The sequence below is a fragment of the Oncorhynchus tshawytscha genome, linkage group LG16 (genome assembly GCF_018296145.1).
Source record: "Oncorhynchus tshawytscha isolate Ot180627B linkage group LG16, Otsh_v2.0, whole genome shotgun sequence".
Classification (NCBI taxonomy): Eukaryota; Metazoa; Chordata; class Actinopteri; order Salmoniformes; family Salmonidae; genus Oncorhynchus; species Oncorhynchus tshawytscha.
In genome coordinates this window covers 69755187-69778154 of record NC_056444.1, presented here as the reverse complement: position 1 = coordinate 69778154, position 22968 = coordinate 69755187, and the positions used below count along the sequence as shown (strand labels likewise).

Sequence of the window (22968 nt, the reverse complement as noted above, 5' to 3'; positions counted from 1 at the left end):
CTCAATGGTGTCCACACGAAGCTAGGCATTTAAAAAAAAATACAAACAGGCCACGAATGGGTAACTAGTTTAATCATTCTGATGACTTGAGAGGGGCAAAACTGGACAACATCTAAATATCACGCAATCAATATTCTGGAAGCGTTCAGTTGAACTTGATTGAATGGGAACCAACTCTAGCTTTACACATGCAGGTTTATCAAGCCCTATACAACCCACTGCTATGTATTAGTGGCAATATCCAAAAACGATGCAAAGAGTTGTTCTCTAAACATATGTTAGAAAGGTTATAAAACAGCTAAAAGTAAGACATGATTCACATATTTTAAACAAATATCTACTTAAAATAAAGGTTTGAGAATTGTCCAAAACCTTTGTAATGAAACTGTAAAGTGATAAATACAGTATGATGGTAAGTAGGGATAGCAGGCAAGACAGAGACTGGTAAGTTGCTGGTGTTGCCACTGTGTGGTGTCACTAACAAAGAAAGACAGTGTGTCAATCAGCTAAATGTTACATTCACATTTGAGTCAATTAGCATTTTTTACCTAGTCGGCTCAGGGATGCGAGGGCCATATCATGATCAACAGACCAGTATCCTGACACGGTCTTGACAGTGTTCAAAAGCTGCACAGATGTTCTCTCACAAGTAATAGAGGAGGACACAGGAAAACAGGACAGTAGGCTTTCACAGGAGCACAGCACTCACTGGAAGAGGACAGAGGGGTTCTCATGGGCCGTTTCTCAATTAGATTTGCTCAACTCCTGCATCCTCTCTTGCCTCCTTTTGAAAAAAATCGAGGAGAGGTGGTGAGGAGATTGAACGTGGATGAAAATACTTGTTTGAAATAAGCTCCTTCTCCACTTGCATGTCATCAGGCAAATTACATTTATAAGGGGTGGATTCCAAAATAAATGTTGTGCAAGACATTTTATAGATAAAAGGATAAGTAGCATATCACTTAAATGTGTGCATGATTTTCTCCCATGACAATACAAAACGCGTTTTTCATTGGGGATGTGGCAAATATCAAAACTCTTGTGGTAGAATACACTTGTGCTTCCTCGCCAAAAGGAGGCTACTGAGGAGGGGAGGATCATCTTCCATTTGCCTTCTAAGGATTTGACACAGTCCTCGACCACTTATCAGTTTCCGGGTCAGAGGAGAGAGAGAACAGAGGACAGACTTACGCCCAAACAAGAAAAGGACATAGGTAATGAAAGGGACACCAGCAGCCTATTAAGACACCACTTCCTGTTAAGGTTCTCTTTCCCGTGTCGTAGCTACGTAACCATGGCCACGGTCCTCACAAACTGAATCCTTGATGTCAAGCCAGGCAGCCTAGCAGTAGGAGATGGAGACCAATGTACAAGAACTCTGTATCTCTTGTTGTGGATCCCGTTTCATGTGACAGCAAACTCCTTGATTCTGAAGCATAGAACTTCGGCACACCAGCTGCTCATCATGATGCACTAACAGTGGCAGGGTATCTTCATTCCATTCTCTTTTTCAAACACATGAGCAGTGAAGGAGGAAAATGCAACCATTTTAAAAGGGTTTCTAGCAAGGGAGGAAACTGAAGCGTGTTGCTTCAATATGGCAGCTCAAATAGAGTCAGTCACCCCTTTAAAATAAGACAATAAGGTATCAAGGATGGGCAAGATGCTTAAGTCAACATTCCCCATAGCAAGGGCCTCAGAGAATCGAACAGGTAATCTTCAGCACAGTCCAGGAATATCAGGGGCAGAGCCTGTAGAGGGGCTTGCAGGGTTGAGTGTAAAGGACAGAGCAGGGGTTAGGCAATCCCCCAGACAGTCTTCATTTCAGGATGATGTGGTAGCCGTCATTCGTCTCGGCTGTTGATAAAGAAACGGAGCCAAAGTCATGAAGAGTGATACAGAAAACATTTCTCAACTCCCCAATATTTGCGGTAAAAAAAAATGGATTGAATGACTCTCATACCTTTCATTGTGTCCAAAACAAAACATACTTCATCCTGGAAGTTTTGAATCATCTGTGAGAAATTAGAAATTCCATCTTAGAGGCTAGGAACAGTGTACACATTAGGACTCAGACTTAAGGAAGACTGATCCAGAAACAAAAGACTGTCTAAAAATCAGACCCTATTCAGTAGTGCACCACTTCTGAGACAAGCCATACCTCGTCACTGACCAGGACATGTATACCAGTGGGTCCCTGTTTAAAGATCTGACTGATCTGTCTGGGTGAGATGTTGAATAGCTGAGCGATCTTCTCTGTCAGCTCAACTGCTGTCAAGTCCTCCAGGTAGATGGCATGGTACACTGCAAAAGAAGACAGAAGTGTACAAGGATATATATTGTCAATCATTTTCATAACACCCTATGTAGCTAACAGTGTATTATGCTGTAACATCACTGCTATCATTATGCTATCATTTGGCGCATTGCGCCGCCATCAGCAAGTAAGTAAGTAAGCAAGCAAGCATGTGTTATGAATGCTTTATAAATAGAACACACACACACACACCGAAGAAAGTGCTGCTAGCTGTGTCTCCGTTCTCATGTTTCTGCTGCTGTTCCCGAGCCTGCTGGGACTCCTGGCACACATACACCGTCAGCCTGGGACGTACCACTCTGCACGCACACACAGAAATAAGCTGACACAAGAAACTTCTCACACTCAATCATTTATTAAATTCAATAGGCATTTCCATATTGCAGTATGAATGGTGCAATATGGAAGTAGAGTGGTAAGGAAGTACACCTACCGGCCTTTCAGTGCGTTGAAGAGCCTAATACCATCTGCTGGCCCACAGATCTGAATGACATCTTCCCTGGTCAGCTTCAACAGATCTGCCCCTGGAACATAGAACAAATCAGCCTAATACTCAAATAATATATGTCAGACTGTTGTCATGTTGTGGAAGTCAAAGTTGAGAATATAAATTCACTGCAAGAAATTATATTATATAAAATTACCCTTACCTGAGAAATTAGTAAAGAGCCGACAGAACGGTGAAAAGCGGTTTCTATGTAGCCACTGCTGAGCATCCTGTGGTGTTGCCGCAGGTAACAGGTTCTATTTGTTCCAAAAGAGACACAGACAGACAGAGACGCAGAAATTTGAGGCAGGCAGGGCAAAAGCCATGTGATGTTGTTAAACATTGGATTGGTTTGAAAAGTGTACAATCAAATCCACTCTAAGGTCAGATACAGTGGGGCAAAAAAAGTATTTAGTCAGCCACCAATTGTGCAAGTTCTCCCACTTAAAGATGAGAGGCCTGTCATTTTCATCATAGGTACACATCACATATGACAGACAAAATGAGAAAAAGAATCCAGAAAATCACATTGTAGGATTTTTTATGAATTTATTTACAAATTATGGTGGAAAGTAAGTATTTGGTCACCTACAAACAAGCAAGATTTCTGGCTCTCACAGACCTGTAACTTCTTCTTTAAGAGGCTCCTCGGTCCTCCACTCGTTACCTGTATTAATGGCACCTGTTTGAACTTGTTATCAGTATAAAAGACACCTGTCCACAACCTCAAACAGTCACACTCCAAACTCCACTATGGCCAAGACCAAAGAGCTGTCAAAGGACACCAGAAACAAAATTGTAGTCCTGCACCAGGCTGGGAAGACTGAATCTGCAATAGGTAAGCAGCTTGGTTTGAAGAAATCAACTGTGGGAGAAATTATTAGGAAATGGAAGACATACAAGACCACTGATAATCTCCCTCGATCTGGGGCTCCACGCAAGATCTCACCCCGTGGGGTCAAAATGATCACAAGAACGGTGAGCAAAAATCCCAGAACCACACGGGGGGACCTAGTGAATGACCTGCAGAGAGCTGGGACCAAAGTAACAAAGCCTACCATCAGTAACACACTACACCGCCAGGGACTCAAATCCTGCAGTGCCAGACGTGTCCCCCTGCAAACTTCTTAAGGATTATGCAAAATACTGTTCCCACGAAGGAACAGCACTCAGCGGATTTCAGAGCGCCACCTATAGTTTTTGATAAAACTCATAATTTCATGAAACTTTCATTAAAATACACATTCAAGGTAGTGAATTAAAGCTACACTCGTTGTGAATCTAGCCACCAAGTCAGATTTGTAAAATGCTTTTCGGCGAAAGCATGAGAAGCTATTATCTGATAGCATGTACCCCCAAAATACTGCAACGTCACCTAAACAGACAGATTTTGCGGTAGACGGCGCTACCCAAAACGCATAAATAAAATATAAAACATTCATTACCTTTGACCATCTTCTTTGTTGGCACTCCTTGATGTCCCATAATCAATATTGGGTCTTTTTTTCGATTAAATCGGTCCATATATAGCCTAGATATCGATCTATGAAGACTGTGTGATAAACGGGAAAAAATAGCGTTTCATAACGTAACGTCATTTTTTAAAAGTTAAAAAGTCGACGATAAACTTTCACAAAACACTTCGAAATACTTTTGTAATGCAACTTTAGGTATTAGTACACGTTAATAAGCGATAAAATTCATCAGGAGGCGATGTAAATGCTATAGGCAATCGTCTGGAAAAAATGACCGGAAAAACCTCGACCAAAACATCCTGTTTCAGGTCGGAGGGAATCGGTTCCCTTGGGTTGGTTCGACCAAGAATCAAATCCGAATCAAATGAGGAGACTCTATACATCCTGTGGATCGATGTATAGCTCGGCCTCATTTAATACGGTTCACCTTCAACAATTCATGTAAGTGGCGCATGGATATTTTTTCCACTTTCAGTGATCAGATTTTCCTGCGCTTTTCGATGAAACAGACGTTCTGTTATAGTCACAGCTGTGATTTAACCAGTTTTAGAAACGTCTGAGTGTTTTCTATCCACACATACTAATCATATGCATATACTATATTCCTGACATGAGTAGCAAGGCGCTGAAATGTTGCGCGATTTTTAACAAAAAGCTGCGAAAATTCGCAGCCTCCTTAAGAGGTTTTAAGCCAGTACATGTCCAGGCCCGTCTGAAGTTTGCTAGAGAGCATTTGGATGATCCAGAAGAAGATTGGGAGAATGTCATATGGTCAGATGAAACCAAAATATAACTTTTTGGTAAAAACTCAACTCGTCGTGTTTAGAGGACAAAGAACGCTGAGTTACATCCAAAGAACACCATACCCACTGTGAAGCATGGGGGTGGAAACATCATGCTTTGGGGCTGTTTTTCTGCAAAGGGACTGATCCGTGTAAAGGAAAGAATGAATGGGGCCATGTATCGTGAGATTTTGAGTGTGAACCTCCTTCCATCAGCAAGGGCATTGAAGATGAAACGTGGCTGGGTCTTTCAGCATGACAATGATCCCAAACACACCGCCCGGGCAATGAAGGAGTGGCTTCGTAAGAAGCATTTCAAGGTCCTGGAGTGGCCTAGCCAGTCTCCAGATCTCAACCCCATAGAACATCTTTGGAGGGAGTTGAAAGTCCGTGTTGCCCAGCAACAGCCCCAAAACATCACTGCTCTAGAGGAGATCTGCATGGAGGAATGGTCCAAAATACCAGCAACAGTGTGTGAAAACCTTGTCAAGACTTACAGAAAATGTTTGACCTCTGTCATTGCCAACAAAGGGTATATAACAAAGTATTGAGATAAGTATTTGGTCAATAACAAAAGTTTATTTTCCATCATATTTTGCAAATAAATTCATTAAAAATCCTACAATGTGATTTTCTGGATTTCTTTTCTCATTTTGTCTGTCATAGTTGAAGTGTACCTATGATGAAAATTACAGGCCTCTCATCTTCTTAAGTGGGAGAACTTGCACAATTGGTGGCTGACTAAATGTTTTTTTGCCCCACTGTATATACAGCCAGGTATGAGTAGTTTCTCCGAGCTAACCCATCCCACAACATGCTAAAAGGAGGAATAAAGCCCCATTACAATGACAGAGTAGATAAAATATCATTGTAGCAGTTATCCACTTCTACACAGAAACACACAAAAATTAATTTAAAAAATTGTTTGTCATCTTGTTCAATTGTTCTACACGCAAACAGATCTGCTCAGAGCCTGGTCAGAGAAGTAGTGTGTGCAATACATATCCCACCTTTGCTTTAAAAAGGCAAAACGATTCAACATTCAAACTCGAAAAATCATAACATAAATTAATATATACCTGATGGACACTTTCACTGTCTCTTGTAAGCAGATGGGACGACAACTGTAAGGCAGAATGTCTCTCAATTTTTAAATTGTATTTTATCATCATGTAGCAAACCCCCCCCCACTAGCACCAAAAAACCTTGCTTATGTATTTCTGTCTAAAATGGGGGTAAAACACAAGGGGTGATATTTTGACAGTGCAAACAACAAGGCTATTGTCAAAATACATACCGTCACTGTCAACCCTCAGCGCTGCATTTATTTCAAAACTAGTTTACATGACTATTACGTACATCATGGAGAGGTGTTGTTATAAATACTGGTACAAGTACTCAGAGTATTAAAGGAGCCTGGTCCCAGAACTATTTTAGCTCTTGCCAACTCAATTGCCAATGTTTGGCATGACAATGAGTGACAAGGAGTTTGCATGATAGCACAAACAGACTGTTTTTAGCCTGAGTGCCAGTCTTCTTTGACACAAACACCACTTATTTGTGATGTCAAAAATTCAAGTGGGCCTTAGGGAGAGTTAAGGTAGATGTTGCTGCCTAAAAATTATTACAAACTACTCAAAACAACTGGATACATACAGTACCGGTCAAAAGTTTGGACACACCTACTCATTCAAGGGTTTTTCTTTAAATTGTACTATTTTCTACATTGTAGAATAATAGTGAAGACATCACAACTATGAAATAACACATATGGAATCATTTAGTAACCAAAAATAGTGTTAAAAAAATCTAAATATATTTTATATTTGACAATCTTCAAAGTAGCCACCCTTTTCCTTGATGACAGCTTTGCACACTCTTGGCATTCTCTCAACCAGCTTCATGAGGTAGTCACCTGGAATGCATTTCAATTAACAGGTGTGCCTTATGAAAAGTTAATTTGTGGAATTTCTTTCCTTCTAATGCGTTTGAGCCAATCAGGTGTGCTGTGACATGGTAGGGGTGGTATACAGAAGATAGCCCTATTTGGTAAAATACCAAGTCCATATTATGGCAAGAACAGCACAAATAAGCAAAGAGAAATGACAGTCCATCACTTTAAGACATGAAGATCAGCCAACGCGGAACAATTGAAGAACTTTAAAGTAACTCCAAGTGCACGGTCTGATTTATTTAGAATTCAAGGCACACTTAACCAGCATGGCTACCACAGCATTCTGCAGCGACACACTATTCCATCTGGTTTGCGCTTAGTGGTACTATCATTTGTTTTCAACAATACAATGAACCAACACCCCCCCCAGGCTGCGTAAGGGCTATTTGACCAAGAAGGAGAGGGATGGAGTGCTGCATCAGATGACCTGGCCTCTACAATCACCCAACCTCAACCCAATTGAGATGGTTTGGGATGAGTTGGACCGCAGATTGAAGGAAAAGCAGCCAACAATTGCTCAGCATATGTGGGAACCCCTTCAAGATTGTTGGAAAGGCATTCCAGGTAAAGCTGGTTGAGAGAATACCAAGAGTGTGCAAAGCTGTCATCAAGGCAAAGGGTGGCTACGTCGAAGAATCTCAAATATGTTCTGATTTGTTTCACACTTTTTTGGTAGAAAATAGTACAAATAAAGAAAATCCCTTGAATGAGTAGGTGTGTCCAAACTTTTGACTGGTACTGTACTTATCAGCATTATCAGACAGCAAGCAATAGGGTTAATAAGTGCAATCAATAATTTAAAGATTATATATTATACATCAGTGAATATTGCACACTCCCACATTCTGTTTGAGTCTGTCTAAACCATGAAGTCTGCATCTTTAATCAAAGTCAGACATTTAGAAAATGTTGGAAACTTACAATCGTATCAGTCAGACAGCTTTCAATCTATATTGGATAATAATGCGGGAGAAAGAAGGGAGAAAAGGTGTACATACCCTTTATAAAACTGAACTGATAGGTGCATAGACATGGATGTATAGGCTTATTTCAAGGTCTGTTTCCTTCTATCAACCGTATTAATCATTTGGGATGTGCATCATACAATAGATTCTTTATGGAGGACGACAGTCTACTGCATTAGTTAAATGGTTGCCTTGATGAACCGAAAAACAAAGGGCATGTTTCATCCATGTATTAGTAACTGGGATCTAGGAACATGAATGGGGGGAGAAAAAAAAAAAAAATCACAATTCTTGCACTAAATAATAGAACTGTTCAAAGCAAATAGAACTCATCCAACTTGTGACATTTCTCATTCTGCAGGTTCTTATAAAGTAGTCTGGTATTCTAACCCAAATCTGACGAGACTTATCCATGCATTCCCTTTCCTTTTCCCAAAGAATTTCAGACAGAAAACCAAAACAGTATTGCCATATATATTCATTATTTTGTTAAATATGTTCGACTACATGCAAATGTGATCAATGGAAAATGGGTACACAAATAGACAGCTCTCTCATGCGAAAACATAATGATGATGTCATGTTAAAGTGTGTGCTGCTTTGAAATTAAAACAACGTGTAATGATTGCAAAGTCATTCGCAGCCTCAGTCCTCATTCTTTCAGTTTAGTTTAATCTCCCACTACAGACACTTTCTACAGTATTTCACTAGTCCTGCTGCCAACAGCAAAAGCAAAAGCATGACCACAATGTGTCAACTTCAGTTATGTGAAAGAAGCTGGACTTTAAACATGCAGATGTGGGGTTAGTGAGAAGGGATGGAGCAGGAGATGAGCCTTGAGTGGGTTTAGGACACACAAGGGGACGTACTTACATCTGCCACCTGAACAACTGGCTCTGGCTGGTGACCGGGGGATCCATTTCTGGGAAGAACAGAAAATTTACTTGAAAATGTTGGGAGGGACATTCTGGGAGTAGATGGAAAACAAACAGAAATTCCCAAATCAAACAAAAACAACTGTTGTATTAGGCATTGCACCCCCATAATATTTTATAAATTGGCAGTGTGGTTCAGAACAGGCTGCATGTTTATGTCCTGATCCCTACCCCTCTGCCACTGGAAAACTGTTGTGTGTGCTGTTGAAGCCAGGCGATGGAGAGTTATTGACATAGGTGACCTCTGGCCAGGGAGAGCACTGCAAGAGAACATTTCTGTTATTCTAGTAGAGAGGGACCTAGGCTCTACTTAATCCAGCTCTCCAGATGTTAGTTCTTGATTTCAGAAAGAAATCCTGTGTTGTGCATCATTTCTATACATTATGATGAAATTATTGATACAAAAATTAAATGCATCATTTTGTTTGTGTTTCTTCATCTCTTAGACATACTGACTACTGCCACACCCCTTCTCCAAATCCCTCCATCCCTTTTCCCATTCACTCAACACACTGACTCCAACCTCTGTTAGGATGGTGGTTTCATAGGATGGCTGGTATTTCTCCTTCTCCTGAGGCGCCCTCTTCTCCATCTTCTCTCTGTCCGTCTTCTGCTTCCTGTCTGCACCTTTAGGCTGCCACAGGTGAGGTAAAGTTATGTTTATTATGGATAGCACCATGACAGGGATCAAATGAAGCTAACATCTAATTTTCAATGTTTTTGCTCAGACTTTCTTCTCACCTTGAAGACTTTGACCTGACAGCTGGCAGAATGCTGATGCTCTGTATACTCTTCGCCATCATTCTCTTTGAAAGTGTCAATCTGAATGCGAAAAGGCACGCCCTTTTCTCCCCCATGCTTCCGCATGGTGAACTCTGTGCTGATGCAGTGAACCTAAAACATGGAATTGTCATGACTATTTGAAAACTGGTGGATGTTGTTTTATTCAATAAAGGAGAGAGAGCTCTATTTTTTTGAAACCCATTTGTTTCCATTCCATTCAGACAGCCTTGGACTGATGTTAGACGATAAGCTATGACCAACCTTATGAAAACAACTGTGTGGGTGTGTTTATCATGCTACCTGGATAAAAACAGAGGTTCTTTTTGATGGGTCCCACAGGAACTCCACCGTGTTAAGCTGAGTAGGGTTAGCCCTGGGGTCGACCATGCCAACTGACATGGGGATATCTGCAATGGAGCAACACAAGACAAGTTATCAGAAGGATTGTGTGAGCAAACTAAGTACATGTTATGCAGACTGTTGTCAATCATCATTTAATTCAGTGAAGATACAGCTCTGTGTTATTTAAAGCAATTCCAGTTCCACAGTCTTAAAAACAGCCCCTTCAGTCCTTCTTCACCCAGAGTAGTCCAATACCCTTCCAAGACAGAGAACTCACCCAGGTCGAGGATGCGGTCTCCAGGCCTGTTCCAGCGCCAGCCCTCCAGCTGCTGGTGCTCTGTGTACTGAAGACGCCGGTCATGGAAGACCACTCGGATGATGCTCTGAGGACACACAGAAACATCGCTGAGGAACCAGGAAGTACCTGCACTACTGGTAGAAAACATAGGAAATGATGGCATTGGAATGGGCCCAGACAAACAAAAGCTCACTCCCATGCCTATGGTCATGACTCATTGTGTTCTTGTTCATCTTACCTTCACCATTTTGCCAGTGATTTCTGGGAGTTCCCCCAATTTCCGATTGTCAAGCATTCGAATTTCATAAGACTGTCCTGAAATCAAAAGACAAAAGTTCATAAACATACCACATCATTGTCTTGCTATTTCTTTAAATTAGCAACAAATTCACAAGAAAAGCACAATCATGAAAATGGAACACAGACAGATGCTAACCTTGGTTGAGGTAGGTAAGTGTTTCATCGTGCAGTTTGATGGCAGGCGAGGTTGCTGCACACAGAACATACTGGAAAGGAAGAATCTTGTTCTCACTGTCAGGCGGCAGGTTGGACTCCTCCTGCTTAAAGATGGGTAGGGCCAGCACATCGCTGAAGAAAGAGACGCAAGACAACATGGTCAATGAACTGGCAAGCCAACATCTTTTACAAGCACATGATATTGGCATAGTATCAACATGTCTGAAACAACTCAACAGGCCTTGAATCTCCCTAGTATGAGACTGAGGGAGGAGACTCATTTCTTAAAATAACCTCCTTTGTAAATTCTGTTATCCATACAATAAATGTGGACATAGATAAATATATCATTAGGAGACACTGGAAAAAGGAGAAGTGATTTATAACAGTTCCCTTCTTTACAGTTAATTAGTTATGATGGTAAAAACTTGTGAAAAACAAATCAACTACCTTGGTATCCGGCCTGGGTATCTCATCCCCTCTCAACATAAGAATTTCACTGACAATAAGGCACTTTCCAGGCACTTCAGTATCATGTAACAGAACACTTACAAAACTAACAAAAGAGCAGTCTGAAAGAGAGAGCCGTATCCCTTACACCAACTGTTCCTGACTCTGCAAAATCCCAAGTCTGACTGAGAATATAGCCCCCTCTTTCCTGGAATAAGAACAACCCTCAAGAGAGAACTGATGGAAGGTTAGGCCTATGCATGATCAGTGCATACTTTTGGCAGACATTATGCTAATTTTCTCACAGATGAAACATTTGATCTCCATACAGTTTTCTGTTTGCAAAACTAGAATATGTAACAAACAGAGTGGACGGTGTTTTGTAGACTTTACCCTTTGCCAAAATAAAAAAATTAAAAACTGTGTTGTTTAGGAGTGCAAGGGCAAATTTAGTTATTGCACACGTGCACTTCACACAGTAGGCGTTCCCTAACTGAAATATGCAAATAAATGCTACAACGAGCCAATAGGCTCGCACTAGATGGTGCATGGCCCTGCCTACATCCTTGCTTGTTCTGTCCACCATGATTAATTTGCTCCCATTGGAAACGAAAGGCTCTGGTCTTCGGTTAGTTACAGAAAAGATTTATTTCAATTCTAACATATCAGTGCATTTTCAATAGACTTCCAATGATGATTCATACCTCATACTGTATGCCCCAGCTCCAAGCTCCTGTCCAATGCCAGAGAGACTGGCATCAAAGTCCTGGACCAGGCCTGACTCAATCACCTCATCAGTGAGCGGCAACTTCAGAGCCCAAGCCATGGCGACGATACGTGAATCTGATTCCAGTCGAATTTGTCTCAAATTCTAATCCCTGGCCTCAAAAATCCAATCTGCTAATTTCTTAAAGCCTGGCAGATGTCTGCTGCTACCAAACTGGAAGAGAAAAGCCATGATAGATATAATGGTACCAAACGGTGTATGTCAGTTTAGCAAGTAGAGTGTAAAGACTTTTTTTTTTAATATAGGCCTAGCAAATTAACTGACAGATCATGGATAGTTAGCGATTCCAGATTGTGTGCACAACAAAAAGTAATCACAGCAGACAGGTACTTAACTTTCCCTGACAGTCCCACATGGAAGATATTGAAGCTAGAATGACTGATAACGTATATGGTGTGTGTAACCGTAAATGTAACATTGCTAGCCATGAAAATGGGGCATACGTATACAAACTGGCTAGCTCAGCAGCTGAGGACCTGTCGGACTAAACTCCACCCCACCGTGGCGTTTAGTCCGCTATTGGGGAACTTGACTGTGAATGAATGTTAGCTAGCTAACCGTTAACTACTAAACAGGTCAACACATGCCACACACAACAATAGGTTTGTGTTAAATATGAAGTTCGATTATGATAGCACTTCTAGTAATGAGATTACGTTAGCCATCGAATTTACCTTAGAAACCCAAGTAAATTGGCTAGCTACTGTAGCTAACTCTGCGACCGTTTCATTCCATGTCTCAGATGCTCCCTCGTTCTCGCACTATAAAATAGCTACCTAGCCAGCAAGCTACTCTTCGGGAAAGCAGCCCTGTGGACACGGATTATTTGAATATAACGAGCACTAATTAAGTCGTGTATGGTAGTTAATTAAATCTACATTAAAATGTATCGCTATACAAACACAAGTCACAAATCTAATATGCTTCTTTAGCTAGCTAGACAAATAGATAATTTTCGCAAAGCAGTTAAGAATAACTGAGTACTTCCGGGTCACGGATTTTTGGAATCCTTCAGAATAAGAGTCCCATCCTGTATACTTTGTAAATTAATAATTTGGGGAGAAATTATGGAAATGTCCACAATTATCGATACATTTCATGCTAGTTATCGTACAAAAATTATCAAAAGTATTTATATAAGATAATATGTGATGTATTTGTTTATATAAAACTACGAACTAATATGACCACTATGTAGAAAGGTGAGACTCACAAACATGGATGGTGTTCTCAGTTTTACTCCGTGACCCCACGTGTCACAGGATTCATCTAAAGTTAACCGCTACAAATGAATGGAAGTATAGAAGTACTTTTGTGCCAACAAAAATAAGGGGTTAAATATGTGAAGAAGAAAAAAAATACTGTAATGACAATAATAAATATATTTACAATACCAGTCAACACACCTACAATTTTCAAGAGTCTTTCTTTATTTTTTACTATTTTCTACATTGTAGAATAATAGTGAAGACATCAAACTATGAAATAACACATGGAATCATGTAGTAAGCAAAAAAGTGTTTAAGATTTGAGATTCTTCAAAGTAGCCACCTTGCCTTGATGACAGTCTTGCACACTCTTGGCATTCTCTCAACCAACTTCACCTGGAATGCTTTTCCAACAGTCTTGAAGGAGTTCCCACATATGCTGAGCAATTGTTGGCTGCTTTTTCTTCACTCTGCAGTCCAACTCATCCCAAACCATCTCAATTGGGTTGAGGTCGGATGATTGTGGAGGCCAGGTCATCTGATGCAGCACTCCATTACTCTCCTTCTTGGTCAAATAGTCCCCTTCACATCCTGGAGGTGTGTTGGGTCATTGTCCTGTTGAAAAACAAATGATAGTACCACTAAGCACAAACCAGATGGGATGGGGTATCGCTGCAGAATGCTGTGGTAGCCATGCTGGTTAAGTGTTCCTTGAATTCTAAATAAATCACTGAGTGTCACCAGCAAAGCACCCCCACACTACTACACCACCTCCTCCATGCTTCACGGTGGGAACCACACATGCAGAGATTAACTTATGGACTTATTTACGCGCTGCTGTGCGGTTTGTTGCTAACGTTACTTTGATACCTGCCAATTTTACAGTTTTTACTTTTTAATTACCATAAAAATAAAAAAATCCCTCGCTCAACTTTTTTCATTCAACTTTTTCACCTCGGACGCTTTATCTGGACATGGTTCTACATGACCTCCACCAGCATTAACATTAACATTATGCCTTCTAATTGCAATCGCTGTACTCATAATATACAGGAGAACGATCGCCTTATGGTGAGGATAGCTGTGCTGCAAGCCCAGCTTCAGACGCAATCGTTAGGCAAGGGTAATTTAAGTGTAGGAAAGAATGAAACAGAGTCTGTGCCACCAATAAGTACAGATAGTAGTATAAATACCCTCGCACAGTCCCCGCAGCCAGACAATTTTCTCATGGCTTCTGGAAGGAAATGCTGTAGGAATGCTCAACCGGTCTCGCTCATTCAGCCGACAGAAGCTTTAAACCGGTTTTCCCCATTCAGCAATGAGTCGGAGTCAGAGATGGAACCTTCTCTGGTCTCTCCTCCACCCGTTACGGGTCTGAGACACCGATGCCTCCCACAATTAGCTCTGACAAATTGAAAACCCTAGTCATTGGCGACTCCATTACTCACAGTACAGTATTAGACTTTAAAAGAATCATACAGCGATCATACACTGTTTACCGATGTTAAGGCTAATTTGAAGATGGTGCTGGCTAAGGCTAAAACTGGCGAGTGTAGAGAGTATAGGGATATTGTTATCTATATCGGCACCAACGATGTTAGGATGAAACACTCAGAGGTCACCAAGTGCAACATAGCTTCAGCGTGTAAATCAGCTAGAAAGATGTGTCAGCATTGAGTAATTGTCTCTGGCCCCCTCCCAGTTAGAGGGAGTGATGAGCTCTACAGCAGAGTCTCACAATTCAATCGCTGGTTGAAAACGGTTTCCTGCCCCTCCCAAAAGATAGAATTTGTAGATAATTGTCCCTCTATCTGGGACTCAGCCACAAACAGGACCAAGCCTGGCCTACTGAGGAGTGACGGACTCCATTCTAGCTGGAGGGGTGCTCTCATCTTATCTATGAACATTGACAGGGCTCTAACTCCTCTAGCTCCACAATGAGATAAGGTGCAGGCCAGGCAGCAGGCTGTTAGCCAGCCTGCCATCTTAGTGAAGTCTGCCACTAGCACAGTCAGTGTAGTCAGCTTAGCTATCCCCATTGAGACCATGTCTGTGCCTCGATCTAGGTTGGGCAAAACTGTTCGCTCTAGCAATCTCACCAGAATAAAGACCTCCTCTATTCATGTCATTATTGAAAGAGATTGTGATACCTCACATCTCAAAATAGGGCTACTTAATGTTAGATCCCTCACTTCCAAGGCAGTTATAGTCAATTAACGAATCACTGATCATAATCTTGATGTGATTGGCCTGACTGAAACATGGCTTAAGCTTTATGAATTTACTGTGTTAAATGAGGCCTCTCCTCCTGGTTACACTAGTGACAATATCCCCCGCGCATCCCGCAAAAGCGGAGGTGTTGCTAACATTTCGATAACACATTTTTTTTTTTTTTTAATTTTTTAAAGACTGCATTTTTGTCTTTTGAGCTTCTAGTCATGAAATCTATGCAGCCTACTCAATCACTTTTTATAGATACTGACCCACTCCAAAAAGCATTCGGAGCCATCATTGACTCAATGGGTTTTGTCCAACATGTCTCCAAACTTACTCACTGCCACAGTCATACTCTGGACCTAGTTTTGTCCCGTGGAATAAATAATGTGGATCTAAATGTTTTTCCTCAAAATCCTGGACTATCGGACCACCATTTTATTACGTTTGCAATCGCAACAAATAATCTGCTCAGATCCCAACCAAGGATCATCAAAAGCCATGCTATAAATTCTCAGACAACCCAAAGATTCCTAGATGCCCTTCCAGACTCCCACCACCTACCCAAGGACGTCAGAGTACAAAAATCGGTTAACCACCTAACTGAGGAACTAAATTTAACCTTGCGAAATACCCTAGATGCAGTCGCATCCCTAAAAACAAAAAACATTTGTCATAAGAAACTAGCTCCCTGGTATACAGAAAATACCTGAGCCCTGAATCAAGCTGCCAGAAAATTGGGACGGAAATGGCGCTACACCAAACTGGAAGTCTTCCTATTAGCTTGGGAAAGACAGTACCATGCAGTAGTCACTGCTGCTCGATCATCCTATTTTTCCACACTTAATTGAGGAGAATAAGAACAATACATAATGTATTTTTTATACTGTTACAAATCTAACTAAAAAGCAGCACTCCCCAAGAGAGGATGGCTTTCACTTCAGCAGTGATAAATTCATCAACTTCTTTTGACGAAAAGATCATGATCATTAGAAAGCAAATTACGGACTTCTCTTTAAATCTGCGTATTTCTCCAAAGCTCAGTTGTCCTGAGTCTGGACAACACTGCCAGGACCTATGATTAAGGAAGACATTGAAGTTTTTTAATACTATATCTTGACACATTGATGAAAATAGTCATGGCCTCTAAACCTTCAAGCTGCATACTGGACCCTATTCCAACTAAACTACTGAAAGAGCTGCTTCCTGTGCTTGGCCCTCATATGTTGAACATAGTGAACGCCTCCCTATCCACCAGATGTGTACCAAACTCACTAAAAGTGGCAGTAATAAAGACTCTTGAAAAAGCCCAACCTTGACCCAGAAAATATTTAAAAACATTGGCCTATATCGAATCTCCCATTCCTCTAAACATTTTTAGAAAAAGCTGTTACGCAGAAACTCACTGCCTTCCTGAAGACAAACAATGTATATGAAATTCTTCAGTCAGTTTGGTAAATTAACTTTTAATGGTGTCAGACCAAGGCTTTGCATCTGTCCTCGTGCTCCTAGACCTTAGTGCTGCTTTTGATACCATCGATCACCACATTCTTTTGGAGAGATTGGAAACCCAAATTGGTCTTGTCTGTCGGAAATATATCAGTTTGTCTCTGTGGATGGTTTGTCCTCTGACTCTTTTATGGGCAGAGGCAACTCATTTCATTCTGAGGCTCCAGTATACAAGAAAGTACCTTTCTCAGCATTACTCCTGAACCTGTTTAAGCACACATCAGCAACACCTGATATGGTGCTGTGATAGTGTGCATCCCTAACACGAGGAAAGTAATCACTTAAATATCTGGGGGCAGGATCATAAATACTCCTGTAAACCAAACCTAATCTAATCTGGGACACCCTAGCCTCAACAGGCAGCCAGTTTAGTTCCTGAAATCAGCTCCTGCTTATGTGAGTAAGTCGACTCACCTTCAATACTACCCTGATCAGCTTATTCTGGGACATCTGGAGCTTCCCCTTCATAAGTTTAGATAAGCCCCCAAACCAGGAAGTACTAGCGTAATCAAAATGGCATTGAATGAGGGCAGTAGCTAGCACTTTCATGGAGTCCTTATCAATCAGCGTGGACTTTTCAGACAAAAACCTAGTCCCGGCATTAACCTTCCCTAGCATTTTATTTGCCATGCTCACACCTCCCAAGCTTCCATCAAGGGGATCCAAAAATAATTGCCTCAGTTTTCCCTGTGCAGAGATAGCTTATTATCTCCAAGCCATTTGCTAACATTAGTAAGCTCTATGCTAAGTATGCTCTCCAAAGTAGTTTTACTTTTGTGAGACAACAAAAGTGTAGAGTCATCCACATAAAGAACAAGACAGCAAGAACAAGCATCTTTCATATTGTTAATATGCAATAAAAACAGCAGAGGCCCAAGCATGCGCCCCTGCGGAACGACACATCTCATTGGTTTTGCCTGAGACAGTGAACCTCTACTACTTGGTCCCTTCCTGATAAATAGGACTTTACCCAGCCAAGAGGGATACTTACTGAGTCACTGGCTTACTGGTGCCCTTCCATGCCGTCCCTAGGAGGGGTGCGTCACTTGAGTGGGTTGAGACACTGACATGATCTTCCTGTCCGGATTGGCACCCCCCTCGGTTCGTGCTCTGGGGGAGATCTTTGTGGGCTATACTCTGCTTTGTCTCAGGGTAGTAAGTTGGTGGTTTGAAGATATCCCTCTAGTGGTGTGGGGGCTGTGCTTTGTCAAAGTGGGTTGGGGTTATATCATCAGATGGGGCCACAGTGTCTCACGATCCCCCCTGTCTCAGCCTCCAGTATTTATGCTGCAATAGTTTGTGTCGGGGGCTAGGATCAGTCTGTTATATCTGGAGTATTTCTCCTGTCTTATCTGGTGTCCTGTGTGAATTTAAGTATGCTCTCTCTAATTCTCTCTCTCTCTCTCTCTCTCTCTTTCTCTCTTTTCTCTCTTCACTCGGAGGACCTGAGCCCTAGGACCATGCCTCAGCACTACCTGGCCTGATGACTCCTTGCTGTCCCAGTCCACCTGCTGTCCCCAGTCCACCCCACCTGCTGCTGCTCCAGTTTCAGCTGTTATGTCTGCGGCGATGGAACCCTGACCTGTTCACCGGACGTGCTACCTTGTACCGGACCTGCTGTTTTCCGACTCTCTCTACCGCACCTGCTGTCTCTAACTCTGAATGATTGGCTATGAAAAGCCAACTGACATTTACTCCTGAGGTGCTGACCTGTTGCACCCTCTACAACCACTATGATTATTATTATTTAACCCTGCTGGTCATCTATGAACTTTTGAACATCTTGGCCATGTACTGTTATAATCTCTACTCAGCACAGCCAGAAGAGGACTGGCCACCCCTCATAGCCTGGTTCCTCTTGAGGTTTCTTCCTAGGTTCCTGCCTTTCTATGGAGTTTTTCCAAGCCACCACACTTCTACATCTGCATTGCCTGCTGTTTGGGGTTTTAGGCTGGGTTTCTGTATAACACTTTGTGACATCGGCTGATGTAAAAAAGGATTTATGAATCAATTTGATTGATTGATCATCCTTTCACATACTCTGGATCTCATAAATACATAGCGGGTGGAACCAAAAATCTCAAATTTGGACTCATCAGACCTAAGGACTGATTTCCACCTGTTTAATGTCCTTTGCTCGTGTTTTTTTTGTGTTTTTTTTGGTGAATTTTACCCCTTTTTCTCCCCAATTTCGTGGTATCCAATTGTTTAGTAGCTACTATCCTTGAAGGTCATGCGTCCTCCGATACACAACCTAACACAGCGCCATCCAACCCGGAAGCCAACCGCACCAATGTGTCGGAGGAAACACCGCGCACCTGGCAACCTTGGTTAGCGCGCACTGCGCCCGGCCCGCCACAGGAGTCGCTGGTGCGCGATGAGACAAGGATTTCCCTACCGGCCAAACCCTCCCTAACCTGGACGACGCTAGGCCAATTGTGCGTCGCCCCACGGACCTCCCGGTCGCGGCCGGTTACGACAGAGCCTGGGCGCGAACCCAGAGTCTCTGGCCCTGCTCATGTTTCTTGACCCAAGCATGTCTCTTCTTCTTATTGGTGTCCTTTAGTAGTGGTTTCTTTGCAGCGATTTGACCATGAAGGCCACAGTTTCCTCTGAACAGTTGATGTTAAGATGTGTCTGTTACTTGAACTCTGTGAAGCATTTATTTAGGCTGCCATTTCTGAGGCTGGTAACTCTAATAAATGTATTCTCTGCAGCAGAGGTAACTCTGGGTCTTCCTTTCCAGTGGCCTTTCTCATGAGAAAAAGTTTCATTTCAGAGCTTGATGGTTTTTGCGACTGCTCTTGAAGAAACTTTCAAAGTTCTTGAAATTCTCTGCATTGACTGACCTTCATGTCTTAAAGTGATGATGGACTGTCATTTCTCTTTGCTTATTTGAGCTGTTCTTGCCATAATATGGACTTGGTCTTCTACCAAATAGGGCCATCTTCTGTATACCACCCCTACCATGTCACAACACAAATGACTGGCTCAAATGCATTAAGAAGGAAAGAAATTCCACAAATAAACTTTTAACAAGGTACACCTGTTAATTGAAATGCATTCCAGGTGACAACCTCATGAAACTGGTTGAGAGAATGCCAAGTTTGTGCAAAACTGTCATCAAGGCAAAGGGTGGCTACTTTGAAGATTCTCAAATGTAAAATACATTTTGATTTGTTTAACACTTTTTTGGTTAATACATGATTCCATATATGTTATTTCATGTAGAAAATAGTAAAAATAAAGAAAAACTTTGGAATGAGTAGGTGTGTCCAAACTTTTGACTGATACAGTATATACAGTTGAAGTCGGAAGTTTACATACACCTTAGCCAAATACATTTAAACTCAGTTTTTCACAATTCCTCATATTTAATCAGAGAAAGATTCCCTGTCTTAGGTTAGTTAGGATCACCACTTTATTTTAAGAATGTGAAATGTCAGAATAATAGTAGAGAGAATGATTTATTTCAGCTTTAATTTCTTTCATCACATTCCCAGTGGGTCAGAAGTTTACATACACTCAATTAGTATTTGGTAGCATTGCCTTTAAATTGTTTAACTTGGGTCAAACGTTTCAGGTAGCCTTCCATAAGTTTCCCACAACAAGTTGGGTGAATTTTTGCCCATTCCTCCTGACAGAGCTGGTGTAACTGAGTCAGGTTTGTAGGCCTCCTTGCTCGCACACGCTTTTTCAGTTCTGCCCACACATTTTCTATAGGATTGAGGTCAGGGCTTTGTGATGGCCACTCCAATACCTTGACTTTGTTGTACTTAAGCCAGGTTGCCGCAACTTTGGAAGTATGCTTGGGGTCATTGTCCATTTGGAAGACCCATTTGCGACCAAGCTTAAACTTCCTGACTAATTTCTTGAGATGTTGCTTCAATATATCCACATCATTTTCCTGCCTCCTGATGCCATCCATTTTGTGAAGTGAACCAGTCCCTCCTGCAGCAAAGCACCCCCACAACATGATGCTGCCACCCCTGTGCTTCACGGTTGGGATGGTGTTCTTCGGCTGGCAAGCCTCCCTCTTTTTCCTCCAAATATAACGATGGTCATTATGGACAAACAGTTCTATTTTTGTTTCATCAGACCAGAGGACATTTCTCCAAAAAGTACGATATTTGTCCCCATGTGCAGTTGCAAACCATTGTCTGGCTTTTTAATGGCGGTTTTGGAGCAGTGGCTTCTTTCTTGCTGAGCGGCTTTCAGGTAATGTCGATATAGGACTCGTTTTACTGTGGATATAGATACTTTGTACCTGTTTCCTCCAGCATCTTCACAAGGTCCTTTGCTGTTGTTCTGGGATTGATATGCACTTTTCGCACCAAAGTACGTTCATCTCTAGGAGACAGAAGGCGTCTCCTTCCTGAGCGGTATGACGGCTGCGTGGTCCCATGGTGTTTATAGTCATTGCGTACTATTGTTTGTACAGATGAACGTGGTACCTTTAGGCGTTTGGTAAATGCTCCCAAGAATGAACCAGACTTGTGGAAGTCTACAATTGTTTTTCTGAGGTCTTGGCTGATTTCTTTTGATTTTTCCATGATGTCAAGCAAAGAGGCACTGAGTTTGAAGGTAGGCCTTGAAATACATCCACAGGTATACCTCCAATTGACTCAAATTATGTCAATTAGCCTATCAGAAGCTTCTAAAACCATGACATATTTTTCTGGGATTTTCCAAGCTGTTTAAAGGCACAGTCAACTTAGTGTTTGTAAACTTCTGATCCACTGGAACTGTGATACAGTGAATTATAAGTGAAATAATCTGTCTGTAAACAATTGTTGGAAAAATTGCTTGTGTCATGCACAAAGTAGATGTCCTAACCGACTTGCCAAAACTATAGTTTGTTAACAAGACATTTGTGGGGGACAAAATGGCGCCGTAGAGAGAACACTGTGTTTCAGCGAGCTCCCGTGGCATTCGCAAATGTATATTTTTACATTAATCTCCTAGCTTGAAAAAGTGGTGGAATTGGCTAAATAAGTTATCCTACAATGAGTCTTGACGGCTATTTCTCAAAAATCTCTGACAACATGCCCAACAGAACTACTAAGAACTCAACCAAAACCACCAACCCTGTAGATGTGCATGAGGAGCTAGCTAACGTTAGTGAAGCTAACACCATTGTGGATCCAGGCACAATGGACCTGGTGATTAAAAAGATGACTGATAACATTACTAAAGTGATCGATGTTACGATAAGAACGGTCTTGGAAGCAATAGCAGGCCATTCAGCTGAACTACAGAGGGTTGTGAAAAGTGTTGTTGAGGCGGAAGGAAGAATTGCTGCAGTGGAAACTTCAACTACATCTATGGACACTAAGATAAAAGCACTTGAGAAACAGGTGCGCAAAATGGCGTAGCACATTGAGGACTTGGATAATCGAGGACGCAGATGCAATATTCGTGTTGTGGGACTCCCGGAAAATTCTGAAGGGACACGTTCAGTAAAATTCTTTGAGGAATGGATCCCTGGCTACCTACAAATGGACACTAAGGCTGGTCGTGTGAAGCTGGACAGAGCCCATCGCTCTCAAGCACCGATACCCGGTCCCAACCAGTGCCCACGGCAGGTGGTTATAAAGTTCCACAACTTCACCGACAAGCAGCGCGTCATGGACGCGGCTAGAAACATCGGCTCTGATGGTAGTCAACGTAAAAGTCCAAAGGTCTCATTCTTCAATGATTATTCCACAGCGGTTGTACGAAGACGCAAAGCGTTTGATGAGGCGAAGGCTCGACTCAAGAGACTGAAGATGGACTACGCACTGTTGTACCCGGCCACATTGAAGATTATGGTCAACGGATCGCCTAAAAAACTCTACACACCTGAAGAGGCTGCTGCGTTTATTGACTCTCTCGGGTAAATAACTTTAAGCTGCACCTCCGCAGCATTGGATAACTTTGTTTATTTTTGGTTGAATCTGATCATGAAACAGTGGTGTGAGTTCTCACGTACTCCGGCTCAGTATTATTCGTATCTTTATTATTTTT

The 22968-nt window shown here is 41.8% G+C and overlaps 1 protein-coding gene across 3 annotated transcripts; it reads right to left on the bottom strand.

Moving 5' to 3' along the window:
- Positions 1–55: 55 nt before the first annotated feature.
- LOC112216256 (transcription factor CP2) lies at positions 56–13029 on the bottom strand. Of its 3 annotated transcripts, XM_024376104.2 has the most exons (18): positions 12706–13029; positions 11949–12184; positions 10775–10926; positions 10577–10653; positions 10318–10423; positions 9999–10105; positions 9657–9809; positions 9439–9549; positions 9087–9175; positions 8854–8902; positions 7937–7963; positions 6141–6185; positions 2968–3061; positions 2751–2841; positions 2510–2616; positions 2162–2304; positions 1964–2015; positions 56–1857 (listed from the first exon to the last, which is right to left on the bottom strand). In XM_024376104.2, exons 2-18 carry the CDS (start codon positions 12068–12070, stop codon positions 1820–1822), a joined length of 1563 nt encoding a protein of 520 aa, XP_024231872.1. In that variant the 5' UTR covers positions 12071–12184; positions 12706–13029; the 3' UTR covers positions 56–1819. The 3 variants fall into 3 exon arrangements, with proteins under 3 accessions (XP_024231872.1, XP_024231873.1, XP_024231874.1); XM_024376105.2 differs by lacking the exon at positions 7937–7963; XM_024376106.2 differs by lacking the exons at positions 6141–6185; positions 7937–7963.
- Positions 13030–22968: the final 9939 nt, after the last annotated feature.

Coding starts and splice junctions, on each gene's coding strand:
- LOC112216256 (XM_024376104.2), bottom strand. CDS start 12,070: ATGGCTTGGGCTCTGAAGTTGCCGCTCACTGATGAGGTGATTGAGTCA. Junction 10,927..11,948: donor GCTGGGGCATACAGTATGAG/GTATGAATCATC, acceptor CTCTTTCTTCAG/CGATGTGCTGGCCCTACCCA. Junction 9,176..9,438: donor AAACCACCATCCTAACAGAG/GTTGGAGTCAGT, acceptor GTTCTCTTGCAG/TGCTCTCCCTGGCCAGAGGT.